The 23,222-nt window shown below is 40.5% G+C and overlaps 1 protein-coding gene across 3 annotated transcripts in view; it reads right to left on the bottom strand.

The window, feature by feature from the left end:
- TNPO1 (transportin 1) overlaps positions 1-21,107 on the bottom strand; it is a 55,318-nt gene extending 34,211 nt beyond the window's left edge. For 2 of the 3 annotated variants that reach the window (XR_008463094.1, XM_054178019.1), the window contains exons 1-5: positions 20,955-21,107; positions 17,815-17,890; positions 5,264-5,413; positions 1,948-2,054; positions 740-873 (exon numbers count right to left, since the gene is read on the bottom strand). Coding sequence is in view for 2 of the 3 variants with exons in the window: in XM_054178019.1 (XP_054033994.1) it covers positions 740-873; positions 1,948-2,054; positions 5,264-5,413; positions 17,815-17,890; positions 20,955-21,059 (572 nt within the window). In the remaining variant the exon portion in view is untranslated. The remainder of the gene's footprint in view (positions 1-739; positions 874-1,947; positions 2,055-5,263; positions 5,414-17,814; positions 17,891-20,954) is intronic. The other variant, XM_054178018.1, reaches the window with a different exon arrangement.
- Positions 21,108-23,222: the final 2,115 nt, after the last annotated feature.

Here is a 23,222-nt window from a genome sequence, read left to right as displayed (position 1 = left end):
AACTGGACAGTCCATAACTGGACACAGTACTCTATGTATGGCCTTATGTAGAAGATGAGCAGAATGAATCACCTCCCTTAACCAGCTGGCAGCACTCCAGCACAGAATATCATTACTCTTCTTTGTGACAGGGGCATACTATTGGCTCACTTCAGGGTAGAAGCTACCATTCTTTGTAATGAATATTACCAAAAACTACTTAAATCTGGAGTATTTTCCTTTATCCCACACTTCTGTAACTTTAAAGAGACGAAAACAGTTTTATAGGGAAAAGATTATGAACCTATTTAATTTTATTCAACTGAAAAACATGTATCTTTCCACATTTTGCTGCAGTTAAGCAGAAAATTTCTGGCAAGAACTCAAAAACTACTGTCAGCAAAAGACTTGACTGCCCCATTGCCAAAGTCATTATAAAAGGAACACAAAATTCTTCTTCCTAGTCAAAATATTACCTTCTGACTGCAGCACAGAATTTTTCATAATAATATGCAAAAACTTCAGAAAGTTTTTCAAAATCATAGGCTGATTGTATATTTGGAAAATGTGTAAAGGGGTGAGGTTACTGAATTAACTAAGCAGATAAACATGGAAATTACTGATGCATGGGATCTCTGTGGATCACCACAGCATCATTTAAAAACCAAAGCACGTTTTAAACAGCTCTATAAAATGGCAGCCATTCTGCCTATTTTAATGACATTTGAACCAGTAACTGTAGTTCAACATATAAACCTACCTTATTTTGGGGCTGCTGTGCTTGAAGAACTGCAAGAACTTCGGTATCATGATATTTAGCGGTCGGTCCAATACATCACTATCTAAAATTTCAGCAGAATCTTCACATATCTTCTGAAGAGCCCCAAATGCACCCTATTAAAAGAAAGTATCATCTTTGACAGTCTGAAGAAAGCAAAATGTTAAGGGTTTTGGTTTGGTTTGTTGTTTTTTTTTTTTTTAATAGAACAGGTGATTTCAGCAACACAGTAAACATAGCTAACTAAATACAGAGGGAAACTGAAGCATCCTTACAGGTGTTTTATTTAAGCACTTTACACCAACATCTGTTAGCTATGAAGCTAGGTGAGTCAGTAATGGCTAAGTGCTAATGTTACTTTTAGCACTCTACACTCATCTGTTCAAACAGTTTTAAAAATGCTTAAAAGCTAGCCCTTCGAGAACCATTTAAGCACAGAACTATCCAGGTTAGTTACATATATAATTGTGTTTCCTTTCATGGTTTGCTACGGGGCAAAACCAGAACTCTGAATATGATGGTCAGTTTGAACTTAACTTATTCTATGCCTTGAGAAAGTAGAACTAAACCACTACCTTGCACAGCCTCCTGAACTATTATCCTGCCTTTGAGGATTACTTTTATATAACAAGTGTTTCGCACACTTCCATGGAGACAGCAGCAAGTAATTAAAATGGTGTGATTTTTTTTAAAATCAGACAAGGCTTTTTTTTTCTTCTAATAGTTTAAAAAAGCTAAGTTGGTATTTATTTTGATCCATACACACTGAACAAAACAGCTCTTTAATCCTTATATAGCAATAACAGACTGCTTTTCCAGATTAATCAACAAGAACAATGAACTCTACTTTTAAGTAAGAGTAAATTCAGGATCAGTTTGGTTATGCTGATGATGCCTAAAAGATCAGACATCATGGAGCGGCACCTCCAGAACACTTCCAAGCTGATATGCTGTGACCACACATCTCCAGTCATATCCTGCTCTTAAGCAAAGAAAACAAATTTGTTAAAATGAACAGTAAGAACACGGAATGCAGACAGAAGTATCAAATTTGAGCCACGGTTCTCAGAGGGCAATATATATGCACACATACATAGATACTGTACTATATATATACACAAACACAGTGTCTATGAAACATGATTAAGATGATAAAATTCAGATTATAATCTATTTATAAGCCTCCTTACCTCACAGGTATTATAATCTTCAGAATCCAACAGGCTGCAAAGCTTTGGTAAGAGTTCAGGCCAATTTTGTAATTCCCCTTTTGAGGCAATGGTTGTTATCAGAATGCCTAAAGGAATCAGAGGGATGAAAGAAATGAGCTCTCATGCACCTTCACATGTTTCATACCAATTATTCTCCTCTCAAAGATTTAAGGAGTTCAGAGATTTTTTTGTTTTGTTAAGAACTTACAAGCATAAAAAGAGGAAGCACATTTAATTGCAAAGGTGAGTTGTTCCTTCCTGCTACCACGTAGGGCTCAGATGCGAGAAACCAAGCACAAATTAATTCCAGTTAAGGAAATAATCACATGGAAGCACTGCAGGGCAGCTTTGGCTCTAAATTTACTAAACACTGTACAAACCTTGACCTCCAGTAAGCATACAGGATCTGCCTCGTTCACCTTTCCTTTATGATATAAAAGCATGAATGTGGCAATCTGTCATTCAATAAACTACAACCCAGTGGTAAGTTGTGTTCAAAACTTCACTGTGTTTACACAAAACATTGTGAATGCATTCTAAGACTGCAATACCTACTGAAAGCTTAACACACTATGGCAGGTTATCCAGTGATCAGCTGTAGCAGTTGGCTAAATAAGATCCTGCAAACAGATAGGTCAGCCCAGAGAGTCACTAATTCTGTTTCCAATAAACACAGAAATCCCAGAAAAAACCAACTATTTAGGTGACAGGAACAGGGGTGGCTTATAAACTAGGACTGACTTTGCATGAGTCCATTTTGCTTCAAGAATAATTCATTATGCTAATGACAGTTACTTCTAATGAGCATAAACACAGAACAACATGGCACTCATACAACTAGTAATCTCCCAACTAACAAGTGATGCAAAAAAACTTTCCTAAGCTTTTTTCACTGAGCTAATCACAATGAATCATTTTTCTTTGGAATAAAACATTAAAAATCTTGATAAATTTACAAGAATACAGGATAACATTACAGAGCATGAGACATTCTGGAAAAGACACACAGTAACAAAGAGGTATTTTGCATAACGTTTCATCTGATGTAATAGGCTGGAGAACCCACAAAGGGCAAAAAAGAAAAGTAACCCACAACTTTCCATCTCCAGAAGTAGTTTGTATCCAGCCCGCTTGAAAACTGCAACTGTTTAGAAAAGATTCCCAAAAGCCTATGGAGATCTATGGAATCTTAAAGATTGCATTTGTCCTGATTTGTAATGAACTTCAAAACAGTATTACAGAATCTGTTAGTATTTCACTTGACAAATGTTAAATCTAACAAACGTAGCAATTGGATTAATAGAGCAAGAGAACCAACTCCAGAGGGGTGTCAGAAATTAGCAAAAAAACCCCAAAAACCAAACCATGGTTGTCATGACATCACCTCTTATGTCACTGTTTCAATTAAATGCAACTCCTGTTTCCACCATCAATTATACAATAAAAAAAAAAAAGAACATAAAGAAAATGCAGCTGTTTCAATACTTTAATGCAAATAAAAGTGCTATGGGGGTGAGGGTAGGTGGTCATGTCACATTTTGCCTCTGTAGCTCCTAAAGTTGGTTTCTGCGCTCCTTAATACTAAAACCCTTAACTTCTAACAAAATACCCGCTCATAAGGCAATCACTAACTTTCTCATTCCTTCTCCAATGAAGCTCTCCAGCCCTGACACTGAACACCCAAATTATTTCCCCTGCTTGCATTTAAACAGGAGCTACACTAAAGTCCTGATCAGACTAGAAGCCCCAGGCAGTCTTACGAACAGTTATAGACACTGCATAAATAGATGACTTTATTTCCTGGTAAATTAGTGGTTCCTTAACACACCCAATCTTTGCTCATATGCTAACAAGGTAGTCCAACCTCACTATTAAGACTAAAGGCTACAAAGATCCAGCATTTAATTACTTCAAATGGAGAGGTACAAAGCATGTGCTAAATAGCAATTCTTATGCAAGCATACAGTTCATCAGTTGCTACTCATCTTCAGAGTTCACACATGCTTGAATAATCTCTGCAGAATTCACTTAAAGCTGAACAGTAATTAACTTACTTATCCACAACCATTTTGTAATAGGAGAAATAAAAGAGTAACTGCTTGAAAACAAACCATTCCTTCTCCCAAGACACCCACGCACTACAAACTGTCGCTATCAAACAACCCTTAGAAAACAACGCAAATCAGCTGGAATGTATTCTTCAGTCAGTTCCACTGCATTCCACTAACAACTGCTATAAGCAAACAAGAAAGTGTGACTCCTACAACCTGAAATCACAAAAACACTTGGCAAGCAAAGTTCCTACTGCCATCAAGAAAACAGAACATCAATAACATTAATAGTAAAGTGGCTTCACAAGTAAGAAGACAGCGGGGAAAAAGCTAACAGATGGACACTTTTCTCTAGTCCATAACCCAGATGTCTACAGAGGGAATCCTATAGAAGCAGCAAAGTAACTCTTAGTTTATTTTGTAAGAGGATTCAGCTGGTAGAAGCTGAATTACTTTCTGAACTGACATCCACTCCCATTGCCTCAAATATACATTTTTTTTGCTTTTTTTTTTTTGAGTGAACAAGGAAAACTACTATGACCCACCACAATGACAACTGGAGGAAATCATATTCTCAAAGAGCAGACAGAAAAGCAAAGTAAAAATAATGCAAACATGAAAATTTTATGAAAAATGTAAACTAAAACAATGTATCTACAAAATCAGAAGTCAACATAAAAAAACCTCACTGGAAATAGGTATTTTTAAGGTCCCTTCCAACCCAAGCCACTCTATGATTCTATGATCAGCACACCACATTTTATCTGCTGTTTTTTGGCAGAAGGTATTTTAAACCAGAGGCTCATTACGCAAATCTATTATGCATGGTATGATGATTCCCTGAAAGGATGTGCATGTGTGTGCATATGGGGTGTGGGGTGTAGAAAATCAGCTAACAGAAGTGTTTCATTGATGCAGGTAGCATACTGAAATAGTTCTGAAGTCAGACCTTTACCTTGTTCCTATTTTTGGTATAGAAATTGCCAGCAAGATAAGATTATTTGAATATACTAAAATTGATGTTCTGTTACATTTCAAGAGGTATGAACCAAATTGCTTCCTATTCAGGTAGAAATCATTTAGCAACAGTAAGCATGACTTTTGTATATTCACAATGAAGACAAATATTGGCATTAATCATGAAGTTGGGACAATTACAAAAGCAAGCAGTTTTAGGAATTTAATGATTTTTCACATCAGTAATGTTTTCAGTATACAGAAGACAGCAATAAAAGCAAACTTACCCACTGTAGCTCTGATTAAGGGGGAGGAATCACCAATGTTGTTCAAACATTCGCTTTTAATGAAGTCAGTTACCCCACTCGGAAAGTTATGGAAATGTGCTTTTACATTGTTCTTCAAGATAAGACCACTCAAGGAACGTGTTGGTTCATCTGCAAAAGACAATAATTACAGTCAACCTTGAGGAAGCTCAGGAATAAGGCAAATTTCCAGAATAATGTGAGAAGAGAAAAGCTTATACAGACATATGAATTTTAATTCCCTTGTCTCTCCTTCCAGCTACTCCCATCACTTCATGTACACCAAAGCATTTTGGATTCAGAACTTGCCATTTCTATCTACTCCAAATTAGAATACCAGTACTACCGATTCTGCATTGAAAGAGAAAGTTTTGTATAGACATCTTGGCAAGGAAGAGATCTGAAGTCACAAAACATAGGAGACTCATGAAGGAAACTGGCCAGCCAAAGACAGACATTCTGATTATTCTAATAGGCTTGTTGCCACAGCAATACTTTAAGATATTCATGACAAACCTGCTTTCACCATAGTAAGATACAAAAAAGATGTAGGGACTATGCAGTAAATCCTCCATACCCTAACTCCTATAGAAATACTGTTCAATTTCTCTACAAAACAAGGTATTGTAAGCCTTTCAGATAGCAGTAGTTTTATTGATCTATTAAATTGTTATACAGAGAAGAAAGAAAAAAGTGTTTGAACAATGGTAACAGGTATTACACAGTGTGAACCATATAAAAGAAAGAGTGGCCAGAAGTGACCTGAACTGGGTAAAATCTTAAGTTGAGGCAACAGTTCTAAGCTCTCTTCACTGAGCCTTCTTTGCCAGCTAACTTCTCTTTCTGGGACAAGCAGGAAGATTTTTCATTTACAGTGGAGCAAAGTCCTGTTTGGTTCTTCAAACAAGGGCATGAGTATCTAGATGTTACTTGTGAAATGTGTTGCCAGTGAGATCTAGACATTCAACACAAAGGATTAGTTGTTAGTGTAAGAAAATTTGTATCTACAGTTCCTAGCAACTCTGATCAGCACAGGAAGCTAATTTTAACTAGCATTTTATTTGCATTTTTTTGTATGAACCCCCAATTTTTCCAAGAAATAAGCATGTCTGAAGTTCCTCTGAGCAATAATTAGTAATGGAAGTAGAGACAGATACCAGTCAGTTCTCTGTCAGAAATAGGCAGGTTAACTAGGTGGCTTAGATAAAAATCAAGGTCACACTAAAGTGAAACTTGACCATTATCTTTTCTTTATATCCTAAGGTATACAGCAGCATAGAAGATCTTCATAGTAAGTGATTGCAACAAAGATTCCATGGGATTCATTGTGAAAGTCACATTTCTGACAAATGAAAAAACAGTTAATGAAGCCACAAAAAGAACATTAAAAAAAAGGCAAAACCAATTATCACCATACCGAGAGGTGACAAGCAGAAATCACCAAGATGGGCTTAATGCTAAACAAACACCAATAACTTGAGCAGCAAAAAATGTGATACTCAGGCATTTAAACAACAAAACAAACACACCCAAACTGCGACCATACCACTCAAAACCTTAATTTGAGAAAAGAAAAATTCTGACTGCACAAAGGTGTTTATGGAATGATGAGTTTTTGTCACCTTAACAGCTATGCTCTCAGGAGACAGTAATATAGGTCTGGACAGAATTCTTCCTGTAACACCACAATTACAGGCAGATGGCCTATAAGCTGAGTAAGACACTCTATGTTCATAGATTCTGTCATAAATTCTGTCAACTGTATGCTTCAACCATCAAAAAAGACCAGAGCCTTCCTTCTATCTCTAGCTGTGAAAAGAAAATCATTGACAGTTCTGTATTAGGAAGAATGTGCTCTGCTATTCCCTGCATGTTTTTAAGGCCAGGCTGGATGTGGCTCTGGGCAACCTGATCTAGGGGAAGGTGTCCCTGCCTATGGCAGAGGGGTTGGAACTAGATTATCCTTGAGGTCCCTTCCAACCTGGACAATTCTTTGTTCCTGTGATTCTATTTCAACTAAGTTATAACCTGGTCATAAATGAAAAGAAGTTTCTTGCCTCTGCGCTGGTCAAGTGCAAGACGACACTTTGGAACATTGTTTAATAAGCCATGGTGGTCTTAGGTTGATGGCTGGACTTCATGATTTTAAAGGTCTCTTCCAACCCAAATAATTCTATTATTTGATGAATAGCTTCTGTCCAAATATAAAAAACTACAGTGTGGACACCTTTGTGCACTTGCCAGCAGAAAAAGACCCTATTTCTTCAATGTTGGATTTGTCAGTAACCTTAAGAATTCTGGTTTAAACTGTCACAGTTACTACCATGTCAGAAGCAGGACTAATGATGTTTCAAAACATGTGACAAGTGACCTTGAAATGTAGTTTTAGTCTGAAATTAATCAGTGCTCAATTGACTCATGTGAGTCATGGAAAATAATCAGACACAACAGCCTAAGTTTAGGAACCTCTCTAAGACACTGAAACAAAGCTGCAAATGTTGCACTGATGCTGATTGTTGCATAGTGAATGATTAGTAGCAACCGCTACGCTTCTGAAGATGGTGTCATAAATAACACTGAGCTGTGGACAGTACGGGAAGGGTGTTGAACTGCTGACAAATAATTAGCTTATTGGTTAGTTACAGAAGTTTCTGGATGCTAGCAAATAATGACCATAGGTCATATCAGAATGCCAAAATTAGTACACCTATGCAGTCTTGTAAAAAACATGAGAAGTGTTAAGAACTAAGCCTCTGGTTTCACTCTGCTTTCAGTTTCACTATCATATCCCCACCAATCAGCCAGCTCAGCAGTATGCCACTCTAACATCATTTTGTGTGTCATCTCCTGATCCTGCAGTTAAATCAGCACTTGAATTCTATCAAAAGAAGACTAATCCTTAAGAAATGGAGATTCAGTGTGACTAGACTGTGTTCACTACAAGATCCAAAGCTATGTAACAAAAGCAGGATATTGGTGTACCTCGAGAGTATCTAAAAAGCAACATAATCTCCTTGGTGTTTATTTATTGTGGGCAAGGGGTAGATGACAAGTACCTTTGCATTAAGTCTAGCGCATAGTGAAAGGAAACGGTAAGTTTCCCAATAGAAGTTGCTTAACCAGTATTTGGAAGCAAACAAATTACTATTTAGAGTTATTCATTCATCCAAAGAAATTACTGGGGTCAGATGCATAGTTTTGCCACTCCTGAATATGTTATCAAAGGTGAATGCTATATACGCAAACATGTGACAATGTATGGTATGAATTAACTGTTGGAACACAAGGGTTAATTGGATGACTAGGGTGAGGCTATTACAAGTTGAGTAATTCAGAACACTGTTCAAACTGCTGAATTTGAAATACAGGACAAAACAAGACATTCCCCAACACTACTGTTGTATGGGGTGCTGTGCACTGGAACTTTTTGCTATTTCTCCTGATGTCTATACCCTATAGTTACCAGCAAACAGAAAACTGTGGCGCTATGAACATACAGCTGAACTATTTTGTTTCTCTGACACCCTTCCTTGTCAGTAAGGCTTACATGATAATGCCAAATTAATTCAAGACAAAATATTTTTTTATTTATCAAGACAGTATTCAAGGGGGAGGCTGTTTTGTTTGGGGTTTTTGATTGTTTCACATCCTCCCACCCCCCCCAAATTCAGGATGAACTTTCTGTAGACTACAGTAACCTTTTCAACTAGCAATATTAGGTTGTACTCCACTGAATAGCAGAATAGAGTTTTAGCACTAGGGGAAGGTGCTCTTCCTAAGCAGCTGTGCACCTGGCTACAATAATAAAACACAGAACATGAACTAATTTTTAGTTTAATATCCCTGTATACAACTTCACCTTATTTTATAAACTTTTTTTTCCCCACTAGTATTTAGCTAGACAAGCATTCTTATACTAGGAACAAACGAGGATCCTCTGCTATTCTGAATATGCATGAAAATGAGATTATATTGAAGAAGCTTTGATCTGTGCCCATGCTGCTCTTTCTCTTCCAAGACATTTAAAAACCACCTGCAGTCTCTTCAGTTTTCTGTTTCTACCCACAATTTAATCAGCCTTCTTTCTTTGGGGAGGGAGGAAAATTAGGAGAAACAGAGTGCTTGCCATTTTGGAATTCTTAGCGCACCTATGACTTAAAGCTTGTCAGTCAAAATTACCCCTGTTGAGTAGTATATCCACTGATTTAGAAAAGAACATCTATCACTCCAAGTTAAGTAAATGCTTTTTCCTTGGAGATACCCAAAACCAAACAGAATTATACTGATGAATCTGCATTTGCTTTAATAGCCAGTGTATGCCACTTCAGAAGCAGAAGCCACATTAGGAAGGAATGGTGTTGTCCAGTTCAGTGCTGCAGGGCTAAGCTGTTATAAGCTGCCTACACTGAGCTGAAAGCAGACTAGAGTCATTACTGGTACTTATGACTGTCAAGGCACTGCTGTTCCTCAATATCTTTTGAAAGCAGAAGTCACGTAAAATCTTCATGTGGCTCTGAAGAATGGAGAAATACATCACTACAGAAGGAAGGAGCTGAAAATGCTTTGCAAAAGCACCAGTAATGCCCAGCCAGGTAGAGACATTAGCATCAAACTGTAGGATCAACATGCTTGATGTCCAAGTAGAGACCAGTGACAAGTGCAGTTCCTCAAGAATCTGTTCTGGGTCCAGTGCTGTTTAATGTCTTTGTCACTGACACATAGTGGCATTGAGTGCATCCTCAGCAGATTTGCCACCACCACCAAGCTGTGTGGGCGGTGGACTCACATGATGGAAGGGATGCCATGCAGAAGGATCTTGACAGGCTTGAGAACTGGGCCAGTGCCAACTGCATGAGGTTCAACAAGTCAAAGTGCAAGGTCCTGCATCTGGGTCAGGCCAATTCCAGGCACAAATAGAGGCTGGGTGCAGAGTGGGTTGAGAGTAGCTCTAAAGAGACTTGGTGGTGCTGATTGATGAGAAGCTCAGCATGAGCTGGCAGTGCACTCATGCAGCCCAGAAGGCAAATCATAACCTGGGCTGCATCAAGAACAGTGTGGTCAGCAGGTCAAGAGAGGTAATACTTCCCCTTTACTCTGCTCTCATGAGACCCCACCTTGAATACTGCATACAGTTCTGGTGTCCCATCACAGTAAGAACATGGAATTGTTGGAGCAAGTCCAGAGGAGGGCTATAAAGATGATGCAAGGGGTGGAGCACCTCTGCTGTGAGGATAGGCTGAGAGAGCTGGGATGGTTTAGCCTCATGGAGGCTTTAGGGGTGGACCTTATAACTGCCTTCCTGAAGGGATCCTACAGGAAAACTGGAGGGGTCCCTTCCAACCTAAGCTATTCTATGATTCTTTCAATTGTTTTCAGTAAAATCAGATAATTCTAGAATTGGCCAAAACACACTATTTTTTATGGTATTGAAAAAATACTTGGTTTTGTTCTGAGTTCCACTCACTTTGAGCATAAAAGGAAAGGCATGGTTACTTGCATATAAAAACCATAACTTGCATTCCTTTATAAGGCTTAATCAAAGTGGTCAGCTAACAAACTGCACCTGCCCCAGCAATGCAAGATAACAAACATGCTGAAACTGTTATAGCACCTCTATACCTCACAGCAAGTCTACTTTCTTAAGATCTACAAAGACACAGTCCTATGGCTTCTTACAAGCCTTTACAGCCTAGATCAGACACCTGCAAGTAGTCTTAAGAGTAGGGGACACCATTTTTTCAGGTAGTAGGCACCTCAGAACTGTACTGAATCAAATACTGACTGGTGGACAAAACACCTTTAGAAATCACACCAGCAACACTTTTCCTTTCTATAAAAAACCACCACATAGTGTACATGAAATGCCAGTATCAAGCATCCCTAAGATTTGACAAGAGAAATAACCAAACACTACTGTATAGGATAGTTTTGCTATGCAAGTATGCAAAAAAGAAACAAACCCTCCCTGCAGTAACTACATTCAGCTTGTAAAATGCACTAAAGACTTCAAATAGCTAGCTAAGTATCTGAAAATCATCCTAAAAAGTCACGTTTATTGTGAGGGCAAACCAGACCTTACTTAAGGCTACCTGAATTTCAGAAGAAGTCACAGCAAACAAAACCGCAAGTTTGATAACTTTAAGAATAAATGGAAGGACTGAAAACTTCTACCTGAGAGAAAAATACATTATAAGGCACACATCTGAAACACAATGAAGAGCACTTTTGAAGAACCCAAACCAATGTCATTAAGTACATGAAGCCACTTGGCTACTCAGCAGGCCAAAACACTCAAAGCTCCCTGGGAAGATTCCCAGGAAGGTGCTGAGGACAGCCCTCCCTTCAACATACACAAAATTCTTTTCATGGCTTCCTTGCAAGAGCCTGGAAATAACTGCCTCTGCAAGTGTGCTGGCCTCCTCCCTTGCTGCTGTGCCAGGCTATTCTAAGTATCTACCTGAAAAGAATTAGGTATGTTGGGAGAAGGTCCATGCCCTGCTATTTTCTTAAGCATTTTCTGGAGTGTGCTAGCCTCCTCTGGAGATGGATTAATTCCCAAATAGCAGCCCCAGACTCCTCCAAAGGATAACCTGAGTTTTATCCATGTTAGAAGTAGTTACATTGCTCTTTGCATCCCAGGATCTCTCATAGGCATCTCTAGGAGTACTTCTGTTTCTTCTGGACACACCAGGTAGCAGCCTCAGACTCTTTTGAGGTAACTATTCAAAGACAATTGTGTGTGTTGGGGGAGGATTCATGCTTGGTAGCTCTTCAGGAATTTTCTCTATGGTCAAGAAACTTGTTATTTACAAGCATCATTCTTTTTTTAACATTTTCCTTGTATGGGCTTCAGGGACAGGGAAATAGAGAATAATGGAGATCCTATACTGATTCTGGATGCTCAGAGTAAGGAGTTCCACAACTGTGACTCCGTTCCAGCACTGAATCACATAAGACAATCGACTGGGTAGCTTAAGCATGTCTGTCAATACTCTAAAATAATTGACTGACTAATTAAGTAACTTCTCACATGTGACCCACACTACTTAAAAGCCTTTTCCTTAAAATCTGTACTGTAATTTAAAGGCATGGAAAGGATCAATTAGCCACTATACACAGAAGAAAAAAAATAAATATATGGAGTTTTCACTGACCTGACAAAATTCACATCTTCCCTTAAGATATTTATGCACTTCAATTACTTTACACATTAACTCAGTCAGGCTTAATTTCCTTCTGCAATTCTTCACGTATCTGAACTTAAGAAAAAAGTACTTTGCTGTTAGAGTAGGACACTACGTATGTTATGCAGCAGTTTAAACTGTAATGGTAAATTAATCTGACTTGGTCTTCTGAATTGTAATGCAATCAGATTAACTCCTGGACTATGGTATTGGGGGAGGGGAGAGGTAAAGGAACATTTGGTTTTCTGGATTAATCCTGCTCAAAGATACCTTTCTGAAACTGGTAGCTGTCAAAGTAGTATCTGACATCAGGCAACGAAGCTGAGCATGAAAAGATCAAAGACATTTTAACAACAGTATGCCAAGAAAACTCATGAAGAAACTGCTGTCCAGATCAAGTATAAATTCCTATACCCATTAGAAAACATTCACATCAAACCTACAAGACCACTTTGGATCCCACTAACAGTTTATAAAAACCCATTTCAAATTCTGTTTGCAGAGCTAGATGAATAACTACTGTCAAGATTACTGGAAAATAAGTTACCATCTGCGCATATAATTCAGTTGAAACAAAAACTTAGGGGGTGGGGGTTCCCCCACGGTAATGTTCCATGCCGAAGTACTCTGAATGACTAAGTCATCACACGAATGAGATCAAGAGTTGCAAAGACACACCACTCTCTTCAACTAGTTTATAGAAATGCGAAAGTATTTTAGAAATAAATATGGAAGAGCATCCTCAAAGCCTAAGACAGTACAAAAGCAGTGTTCTCAATCCCAGCTTGTTCACCTTCAGAGTGAAAGATCATCTCAAGGATTCTCATGCTTGACTGCTACAGCTTTGCAGCAGGCCATGATAAATTCACTGAGATAATATTAGTGAAAAGAAAGACTAGTTTCCAACTAGGATGAGTTTAAGAATCAGCTACTAAAACACAATCCAGTACCAGAAACACACCCGATTTATGTAGCTGCAACAGGATAGATAACCACAGGCCAGTTTCAGACCAGTACAAAGCTACCATTCCTATCAGCCAAGTCTTGCCAAGAGCCCACTGGACAGGGTACACGGAGACAAACAAAGCTTTACAGAAACTGTACAAAGTAACCACATCCTCTGCCTCATGTTAGAAGGATATAGGGTACATCTGAGAAAGGACAAATGTGTTTTGAGAATAAGGATAGGCAACCTGAATCTTAACTAGAATTAGATATATCAGTAGTTCCGTTCTTTTTTCATCACACAAAGAAGCATTAGGCATGTCAAATCTTACCTAAGAAGTGGTAAGCTTTGACATCAGGCCATATCAGGCCAAGCAGAATGTGACATTAATTCTGACCCCATATAAAGACAGCTTCTCTTTTTTCATTGATCTGTGCTAAAACTCAAGTCAAAGAATGGCTAACACACAGAAACATAGCAGAAATACAGTCTGCAGAGATTACAACATTTCTATTTATTTTCTTTTTAGAGTTGAATGTTACCAGAAAGCAACATAGTAGTCTTTTGCTAATACACACAGGCCATGCCATATCATAGTATGTTGATATAACTTTCCCCCCAAAAAATAGTACTGTGGGGTTATGACATCACACTCAATGCCCCCAATGTAATTTCAAGTTAAAAATAGTAAGAAGAAAATACCGGGTGGTTGATGAAGTTGTCATACATGTCATACAAGACAGATGAATTGAGAAGGATGCTATTTTTTCCAGTCTGTTTTAGATAGGGGGAAAAGGTCATTCAGTGAGACTTGGACAGACTGCAGAGCTGGGCAAAGAGGAACCTAATGAGGTTCAACCAGGGTAAGTGCAGAGTCCTGCACCTGAGAAGGAATAATAAACTGCACCAGTACAGGTTAGGAGGTGATCTGTTAAGATAACAGCCATATGGAGAAAGACCTGGGAGTCCTGGTGGACAACAAATTATCCATGGGACAGCAAGGTGCCCTTGTGGCCAAGAAGTCCAATGTTATCCTGGGGCGCATTAAAAGTGTGCCCAGCAGATAAAGGGAGGTTCTCCTCCCCATCTACTCTGCCCTGGTGAGGCCCCTCCTAGAATATTGCATCCATGTCTGGGTTCAAGAGGGACACGGATCTACTTGAGAGAGTCCAATGGAGGGGTACAAGGATGATTGAGGGACAGGAGCATGTATCTTATGAGGAAAGGGTGAGAGACCTGGCAGTTTTTAGTCTAGAGAGATCACTGAAAAGAGATCTAATACACATATATAAATACATGAGGACTGGGTGTCAAGAAGAAAGGGACAGTCTCTTCTCATTTGCGCCCTGTGACAGGACAAGGGGCAACAAATGTAAGCCACAGCACAGGAAGTTCCACCTCAACATGAGGAAGAACTTCCTTATAGTAAAGTTCACAGAGCACTGGAACAGACACCCAACAGAGATTGTGGAATCTCCTTTTCTGGAGACTTTCAAGACCTATCTGGATGCATACCTGTGTGACCTACACTAAGCTATAAGGTCCTGCTCTGGGAGGGGGGTTGGACTTGACGATCACCAGAGGGCCCTTTCAACCACTAACATCCTGTGACCTTACAAGCATTCATTTATAGAAGGTGTAAGCACAGGCAGGCTTTAGTACATGTAACTTTGAGAACTTCATCATTATGGTCAATCAGATCTGAAACAAACTCAGAATTATCTGCGTTATGATACCTAGAGGTTCTTCTGACCTGCTTCATGCTTCAGTTTCCTTGGACAACTGCCTTAACTAGAGGCTAGAATTAGGCTGGGCAAGACAGCTCGGAGGTTGAGATTAGGACAATACTTCCTCATGTTTTCCTTCAAGGAAAGAGACTTGGACTACACAAGCACAAATACTAAAAAGGAAAGGAGGATTTAAATGCATGACCTGGAACAAAGAAAGGAAGCTGCAGATCACCAAAGAATGGAACAAAGGCAAAGGTGATACTCCCTTGCAACACTGGACTGTTTCAGTTAAAATCACACAAAATACAGAAAGTGACCTGGGAAGCAGCAGCAACATTCACATGATCACCACTCATTAAAAAAAATACAGAAGCCTATAGGATTCTGAGCTCAGCTTGGAACACAAGGAAAAAAATTAAAAATAAAAAAATCAAATACCACAAATCCAAAACTAAGGCATTCTCTTCAAGGTTTAATACCTGCCAAACCAAGAAGAAACACTTTCACTAGCAGAACACCTGAGTAATGTTTTCATTTACAGACAGAGAAGCCTGTGAAGCAAACACTGGAGGGAAACAGAATTTAAGCTTTTGGCAACGGAAAAGCTGTACCTCTGGTGTTAAAGCAAAGCCCCTACACAAAGTTTATCTAAGTATCTTAGAGGCAGGCATCAGTGAAACAGCTATCTTTGCAAGGAAAAGTTATTTGCTTGCAGAGGTGTAAGACTCTGGCCAAAGATAATTTGGTACAACCATCACTGCAGTACAGTAAGGCTGTTTAACATCAAATACTACAGAATTCCCACAGTCGGGAGCTGTTATTTAAATGTATCCTTAGCAGAGCTCTCAGTATTGGTTGCAAGTGGCAAAAAAAATTATTCAAAGGTTAGTCAAATCTGCTATCAAACCAAGCTCTTTCTCCCATGCACCATCTAAGGACCTTAATTTTACTGAATAAGTGATCAGTGATGTTGAAAGCTTATTTTCATAGCTCCTTCTGCTGGGATGGTATGGCTATAACAAATGGTGAACTTCCCAACAATACAAGTATCTATGCTTTGGTCTGTGGTGTAAAGCACTGTGGTTCCTTCCCCTAGCCTACAGTCTTGACACGGCTGCAGGACAAATGCCCAACAGAATTCTCCTCAAAAAGGGAAAGGAAAGAATACTTTCATAGGAATAATGAAAACAATTACCTACCCGTTGAGTCCATCACATTTTCCCCTACTGGTCCCAAGGAGGATGCAAGAGTATTGTAGTTAACTGAGTAACAGCTCCAATAGACTCTTTACCTTGCTTGGGCAGAACTAATAGTGGAAGGCTGTAGAGCCATACTCAGCAAGAGATTCTGACACATCACTAAATGCACATTAGTGTGCAGAACCTAAAGTTCAAATGATGAACAGAATGAAGGGGAAATTAGCAAGTAAGGCAATGATAGAAAACAAATGGGGGGAATGTGCAACACTACTTTTTCATCACATTTTCTGCTACAGATTCCACTACTGCACTCTCCCATCTTTCATTTTTCTGTTAATGGTATAAAGCATATGGTGTATCTACACTGGCACCCTTGCTCAAAACTGTAATACGCTGGCTGATTCAGGTCTCTAAAGCTCTCAAACTTGAGATATTCCTCCAAGGCCTTATATATGACCAAGAAGCTTCCTACACAGAACATAGAAAAACACTGGAATATGTTGGGATATCCTCAAATATGAAAATATATTTTCTTCCTTCTGTTTCCTTCCTCTCAAAAGTGACACCACAACCAAAAACACTATTTACAACTTCGTATAAAATGTTCTTGCCAGTTCTTCAAATGTTTCAGGGTCACACAAGTAAAACCTTATTTAAAGTGAAAAAAACAACCAACAACCAAGCATCCAGAAACCTTGAGGTGAAACACTACAAGGCAGAGAAAGCAGGACAACAAGGAAAAAACAAAAGACAAAAAGAGTCAAACATACTGATTACAAATGTAAAGAAGGCCAGGTGTGCTAAAGCAATCTTAAAACAAAATGTCTTTCATGACTGAAGACCTCACAAATCAGCAGGTGTACTACACTGGAAAGAATCTTTCACACATGCTGTTCATCACTAAGAAATTGTCTGAATTTACCAACTGGTAGAGAATACATAATGTGCCATGGGTAGTTTGTACTCTTGTCCACAAGAACAGGGTAACAGTAAATAGCCGGTTGCTTTCTAACTGTGTTTTACTAGAATTGAGACTTCTGAATGCAGATTCTGACAGACATTATCTTCAATCAACTCTAGCAGGTGATCTTCCAAATATGTAAGTCTAATTACTAGGAATATCATTATCATAACTGAATTTAGCATCATGTTTTGTAACGTGTATAGTCATGACTCAAAGTTATTCCAACATTTCACTGCAGTCAGATAAAGGTATGATACTCCAACATTTCTAGGAGGATTTCACAAGACATATATAACAGAATCTATTCCAAGGCTGAAACTACCAGCACCAGTAAGTTATCAGACTTCTGCCCACAGAGACTCCAGAGAGGAAAAATTACTCTTATGTCACTATGGAGCAAGAGCAATCAAACTGACTGTAAACATCAGCCTTCCATTTCTTTCAAGCAAAACAATCTTTCTTTAAAGGGAAAAAGTGTATAATTAAAGAATAAGTATCTCAAAAACTTACCTTCAGACTTCAACTTTGTTAAAACAAATATCAGGTAGTTGTTGAAATCTGGATACTGATTGAGTTGTTCTAGTTTCTGAAGAGAGAAACTGCTAAGGAAATTTGCATCTTCACACACAGCATTTATAGCTTTCTGGATGCCAAGATTATCAAGTGATTTTTGTATTGCTGCGTCACTTCAATTGTCTGAAACTATAAGCTCACAATATACAGCATACAAACAATGTACAAACAGTTTCTAGAACTTTCTTATTGAAGCAGCAGCTTTTAGTTATGGAGAAATTGAGGGGAAAATTATCTGGGGCTGAACAAATCCTTAAAAATACTTGTAGTCACAAAAAGAGAAAAAAACCTTCTTTTGTACAATTTTGGATGTCAATATTTACACTTAGAAGCCTGCCAAACCTAAGAAATTCAGAGACAATGTTCTTTCTCCTTCACAATAAACAGAAGCATTATATCATTAAAACAGCTGACTGAAAAGATACTCATTTTTGTATTAGATACACTGTTAACTAGCCACCTGTTCAACTGTAAGCACACAGATAATTGTACCAAGAAGCTCATGCTTCTCCAGTTTCATAAAAGAGAGACCAAAAACCTCCTAAATGATAAAATGCTCTTTAAGTGCAGGAACCCTGATGACCTTTCTGAACAGCTGTGAAGGTATGCCGATTTCCTAAAATTTGTCATTACTTTTGCCTCAAGTTTCCCAGTATCCTGCCACTGCTTGGCTAAAGCAGCCATCTGGCATTTTCCTCATATCCTGTTCTCACACCCTGATACTAGTAGGCTTTCTGCTCAACAGTAATATTTTAGGCCAGTGCAATGCTCTAAGTTACTAAAACTACTGGATATCATCATTATGGCAAAAAATTAAGAGCTTAAAAAAAATAATTTAGAAGATATAAACTTACTTGCTCCATCGGCATTTCCTTTAGCTTCTATTTAGCTAAACCTCTAAACATTCAAAGTACCTAAAACTTCAACAAATACAAAATCCCTTCCTTCATAAGGGTCTACTTCCTTCCAAAGAGGAGAAACCGATGTCTCGATCACAAACTTCAGATACTTCATTTTTAGTTATTTAGGGTATCTGCATCAGGTAGCCACTTCGGTGGAGAAGCCTCCTCTCTTTCCACTTAGTAAAAGAATAAAGTGTACTTGGCACAGACACAAACTCCCTTGCTGTGAAACACACAGGTGATTGAGCATAAAGCATGAGCATGGCAGGGACAAGTGAAAATAATATAGAACACTCTACATGGCCCCTGTAAAGGGGAAACTACACATCCAGAGATGGTTGTCAAAGGTGCCACACCAAAGAGCTGCTTCAGGAGCAGCCAAGAAGGGAAGTAGCACACTTTGAAATTCTTTTCTGCTTCTTCAAGCTCCAGAAACAATCACCAATCAGTCAGGTGAACATCACTAACAAGCATGAATTCCAATGAATCTATAGCGGAAACAGACCAGTAGTAAACAGAATGAACTGAAAGAGCAGTATTTACCAGAAGCTTAAGAAAACATTTAATTGGTCTAGGAATCAAACAAAAGCTTACTGGCCATGTTTTCTTAACTTCTTCACAAACTACTTTTTTACTCTGAAGCCCTACAAATTCATACCTTTGTTAACAAAGGGTTTTGGCTAGCCTATACAGCTCATTTTTGTAATGTCAGAGCTCTGAGGCAGCAATAGCATGTTAAAAAACTGAAACATACCTCTAAGAACATGACGACCATGATAAAAACTACCTTTACCTTTCATATAAGAGCGGAAAGGCTTCCTAAGCTGACCACATCTGATACAAAAGCCCAGAACTGAAGTAAACTTGGCTTCTAACTAAGCTCTAAAATAATGAGTGTGTGTGTACATATATATGTGTATATACATACATACATACACACACACACGTATATTCTAATCTACTGAAATAATTCTGTTCCTCTCTGTGAAGTCCTTCAAACAACTGCCTTAAATAAAAAGGGCTCAGGACAATAAATACACATCCATCATAGTACTTCAGAGCTTCTAGATATTTTAAAGCATATACATGTGGCTAGCTCACAAAGCACGAGACAGTAGATGTGGTCTTTATTTTTCGAGACCTATTCCATTAGTCTTAATTTATAATTTTACTCTCTCAATCTTTTGTTACCTACGGCCTTCTTATTTCATCACTGCAATGGGAAGTGCCTCAGTGTAAAAAAACCAACAGTACCCCAAAATGCACAGCAAAACAGCACACGAATCTGTATGTAACAGATTTCCCCCCTCCCGTTAATTTTAACAATAGTAACGAGCAGTACAGCAGGCTCACGCTTCCAGGCAAGTAAACACTCTCACGACGTATCAAAAATGTGGAGTGTCGGAACCAGCAAGCTAACGAGGGCGTGGAGGCAGCGACCCCGCCAGAGGCACTCTCCCCACCATTTAACGCTTTCGCCTCGAATCCCAGTGCCGAATTACTCCAGAAAGTCCCTACTCGCCCCCCACTTTGTCGCAGGGACGACGGGCACCCCACGATGACTGCTCACTTGGCGGGCCGCGAGTCACTCGTGGCCCCCTGGACGAGATTTGCCAGGGCGAGGGCCGCGCTCCTAGCCCGTCACGGCCGAGGGCCAGGAGCTGGCGACGGCCCAGTGTGGGGGAACCCGGGAAAGCGGGTGATACCAGCTGAGCCGCGCCAGAGCCTGAGTTTTAAAAAAAACAACCAAACACCCACCCAACCACACAAAACCACACACAGAAAACACACCAACAGAACTACAAACAAACAAAAAACCTACACCCCAACACCCCCAAATTAAAAACACCACCACAAACAAAGCAAAAACCCACCAACCCCCAAACCGACTCTTGGCTCCGGGCTTGCAACAGGTGCCCACACCTCACCCCCCCCGGCGAGGGAAGGCGGCCCCGCGGCCCACAAGCTGCCTCGGTGGTTCAAACCCCGCGCCACAGCCTCCCGCTCCTGCGGAGGCTCGGCCCACCGCGCTGTGGCGACTCGCCTAGCAGGCTTCGGCCGCCGCTGCCGACTGCTGCAGTGTCGGCCTACTGCCGCGTAGGCCTCATACCCCCCGCCCGCCTTCCCTGCGCCCGCCCAGGCCGACCGCGCGGCTCAGGCCTTAACCAAGGATACTTGTTGCACAGCTCTCTGCGTGGTGGTGTCCGGCGACTGGGACTCCTTGAGCAGCTGCAGGATCTGCTGGAGCCCCTGCTCGTCAGGCTTCCACTCATACTCCATCTTAGCTCGCTGGAAAACAGCAGACAACAGGCGGCCGCAGTTAGTGGCGCGGCAGGGCCCAGGCCCAGGGTAGGCGGGAGGGCGGAGAGAAAGGAAGGCCGAAGGGAGGATGGGAACATCGCGGCACCCCGCTCACTCTAGCTCTCACCCCCCCCGCAACACACACCCCACCAAGGACCCCACCGCCCGGCCTGCCAGCCCCGCCACTGGACGGACTCGAACAAAACCGACCTGCTCCCGCCGCCACCCGCCGAGTTCCACGCCGAGCTGACTGAGTCACGGCGAATTTGTAATCTGGCCCGGAGAGCCGTCTCCCGTCCTCCTGGGTCCTAGCGCCGGGAACGCCTGCGTCGGGCACGCCTCCGGCCGCGTTGGGCCTACCGGCGCTGCCGTCAGCCTTTCTGTGGTGTGTCCCACGCCGCCAGACGCCTGAGGGTGACAAAACGCGGACCCTTTAATCCCTGCCGGCGGGAAAAGGGCTGTCTCCGCCTCCCACAGCCCCCTTCGAGAGCAGAGAAAACCTTCAGCAGCGGCCCCAAACAGGGGGCGAAGCGGCTCCGGCCCCAGCACGGCCTCTTAGGACGCCTGCGGCCGCGCACTCGCAGCGTCTGGCAGCCAGTAGCCTGGCTGCCGCCCACGGAGGAGAAGCAGGGATGCAAAAGCAGACCCAGCAGCAAGGAACATGGTACCTGCGTTGCCGTCTGCTGTGTTTCTACGTGATTTGGTTGAATGCTGAATAGAAGTCCCCAACTATGCAAGAAGGGGGGTTGTGTATGTAAAAAAAAATCAGAAGACACTTTCTGAGTAACTAGTGTATCTTACCCTTAGCCTCAGAATTATCAGGTGAGATCTCAGGTCAAAATTAGCAATTTACATATATAATATACATAAGTATATATATAATACATATGCATTACATGTTCTCTATTTTTTTCTATATTACATATATGCTAATGGGCAAAATAAGAACCCACACTTCTTAAAGCTGGTCTAAAATATGAAAATTAAAAACTAATTCCTTGGCCTTTTCTGATCTTACTTTGTCACTGTGCTTGTAAATGTCTCGCCTGATTGTATGAAAACTAGTTTCACTTTCTGCTGCAGTACATAACTTGGTATGCACCTCACAGTCTTTAACAATTAGAGGCATTGAGAATAGGGAACATTAGTACCCTAAGTAATTTGTTGTGTGGCTTTTCCTCTCACCTCCCTAAGTCAACTGTCCAGTCTCTGGCTCAGTATCCTGAGCCAACTTTCCTTCTATTACTATGAGACTGCCCCTGTACACTGCACTGGTTAGGCCACGCCTTGATATAGTGTCCAGTTCTGGGCCCCTCAGTTTAAGAATCTGGACTTGCTGGAACATGTCCAGAGAAGGGCAACAAAGTTGGTGAGGGGCTTGGAACACAAGCCCTATGAGGAGAGGCTGAGGAAGCTGGGGCTGCTTAGCCTGGAGGTGACATTATTGCTCTCTACAACTACCTTAAGGGAGGTTGTAGACAGGCAGAGGTTGGTCTCTTCTCCCAGGCAACCAGCACCAGAACAAAAGGACACAGTCTCAAGCTGCACCAGGGGAGATTTAGGCTGGAGCTTAGGAAGAAGTTCTACATAGAGTGATTGCCCATTGGAATGGGCTGCCGAGGGAGGTGGTGGAGTCACCATCATTGGAGGTGTTCAGGAGAAGACTTGTTAGGGTGCTTGGTTGCATGGTTTAGTTGATTCGATGGTGTTGGATGATAGGTTGGACACGATGATCTTGAAGGTCTCTTCCAACCTGGTTTATTCTATTCTATTCTTGAAGGTGACAAAATTAACTATGGCACAGCCTCCACCAAAACAGCAAAAGGAATCATCAGAAGCAACAAGACAGGCAGTATACATAAAATGTCTACATAACTGTTTAGTGAGGACAGTGGAAGAGGGTACTTGATGGATCAGGAAATAATGCACACTTGAAACAAAAAGCTGGAAACAAATAGCAAAGAAGTATGCAGTACAGCACATGGGAACAAAACCAGCATATTGGAAAAAATTAATAAACAAATGGGATGTGTTTGTAAGCTCTTCTGTTTAAGCAACTGCTATATGTACCACAATGTTGTTTTGGGGACAGACTATCAAAGCAGCACAACTCAAAAATCACTGAAATGTCTGTAAGATGGA

The sequence above is a fragment of the Dryobates pubescens genome, chromosome Z (genome assembly GCF_014839835.1).
Source record: "Dryobates pubescens isolate bDryPub1 chromosome Z, bDryPub1.pri, whole genome shotgun sequence".
Classification (NCBI taxonomy): domain Eukaryota; kingdom Metazoa; phylum Chordata; class Aves; order Piciformes; family Picidae; genus Dryobates; species Dryobates pubescens.
Note: the sequence above shows the minus strand (reverse complement) of the source record. Positions and strands in the feature narration are given on the sequence as shown.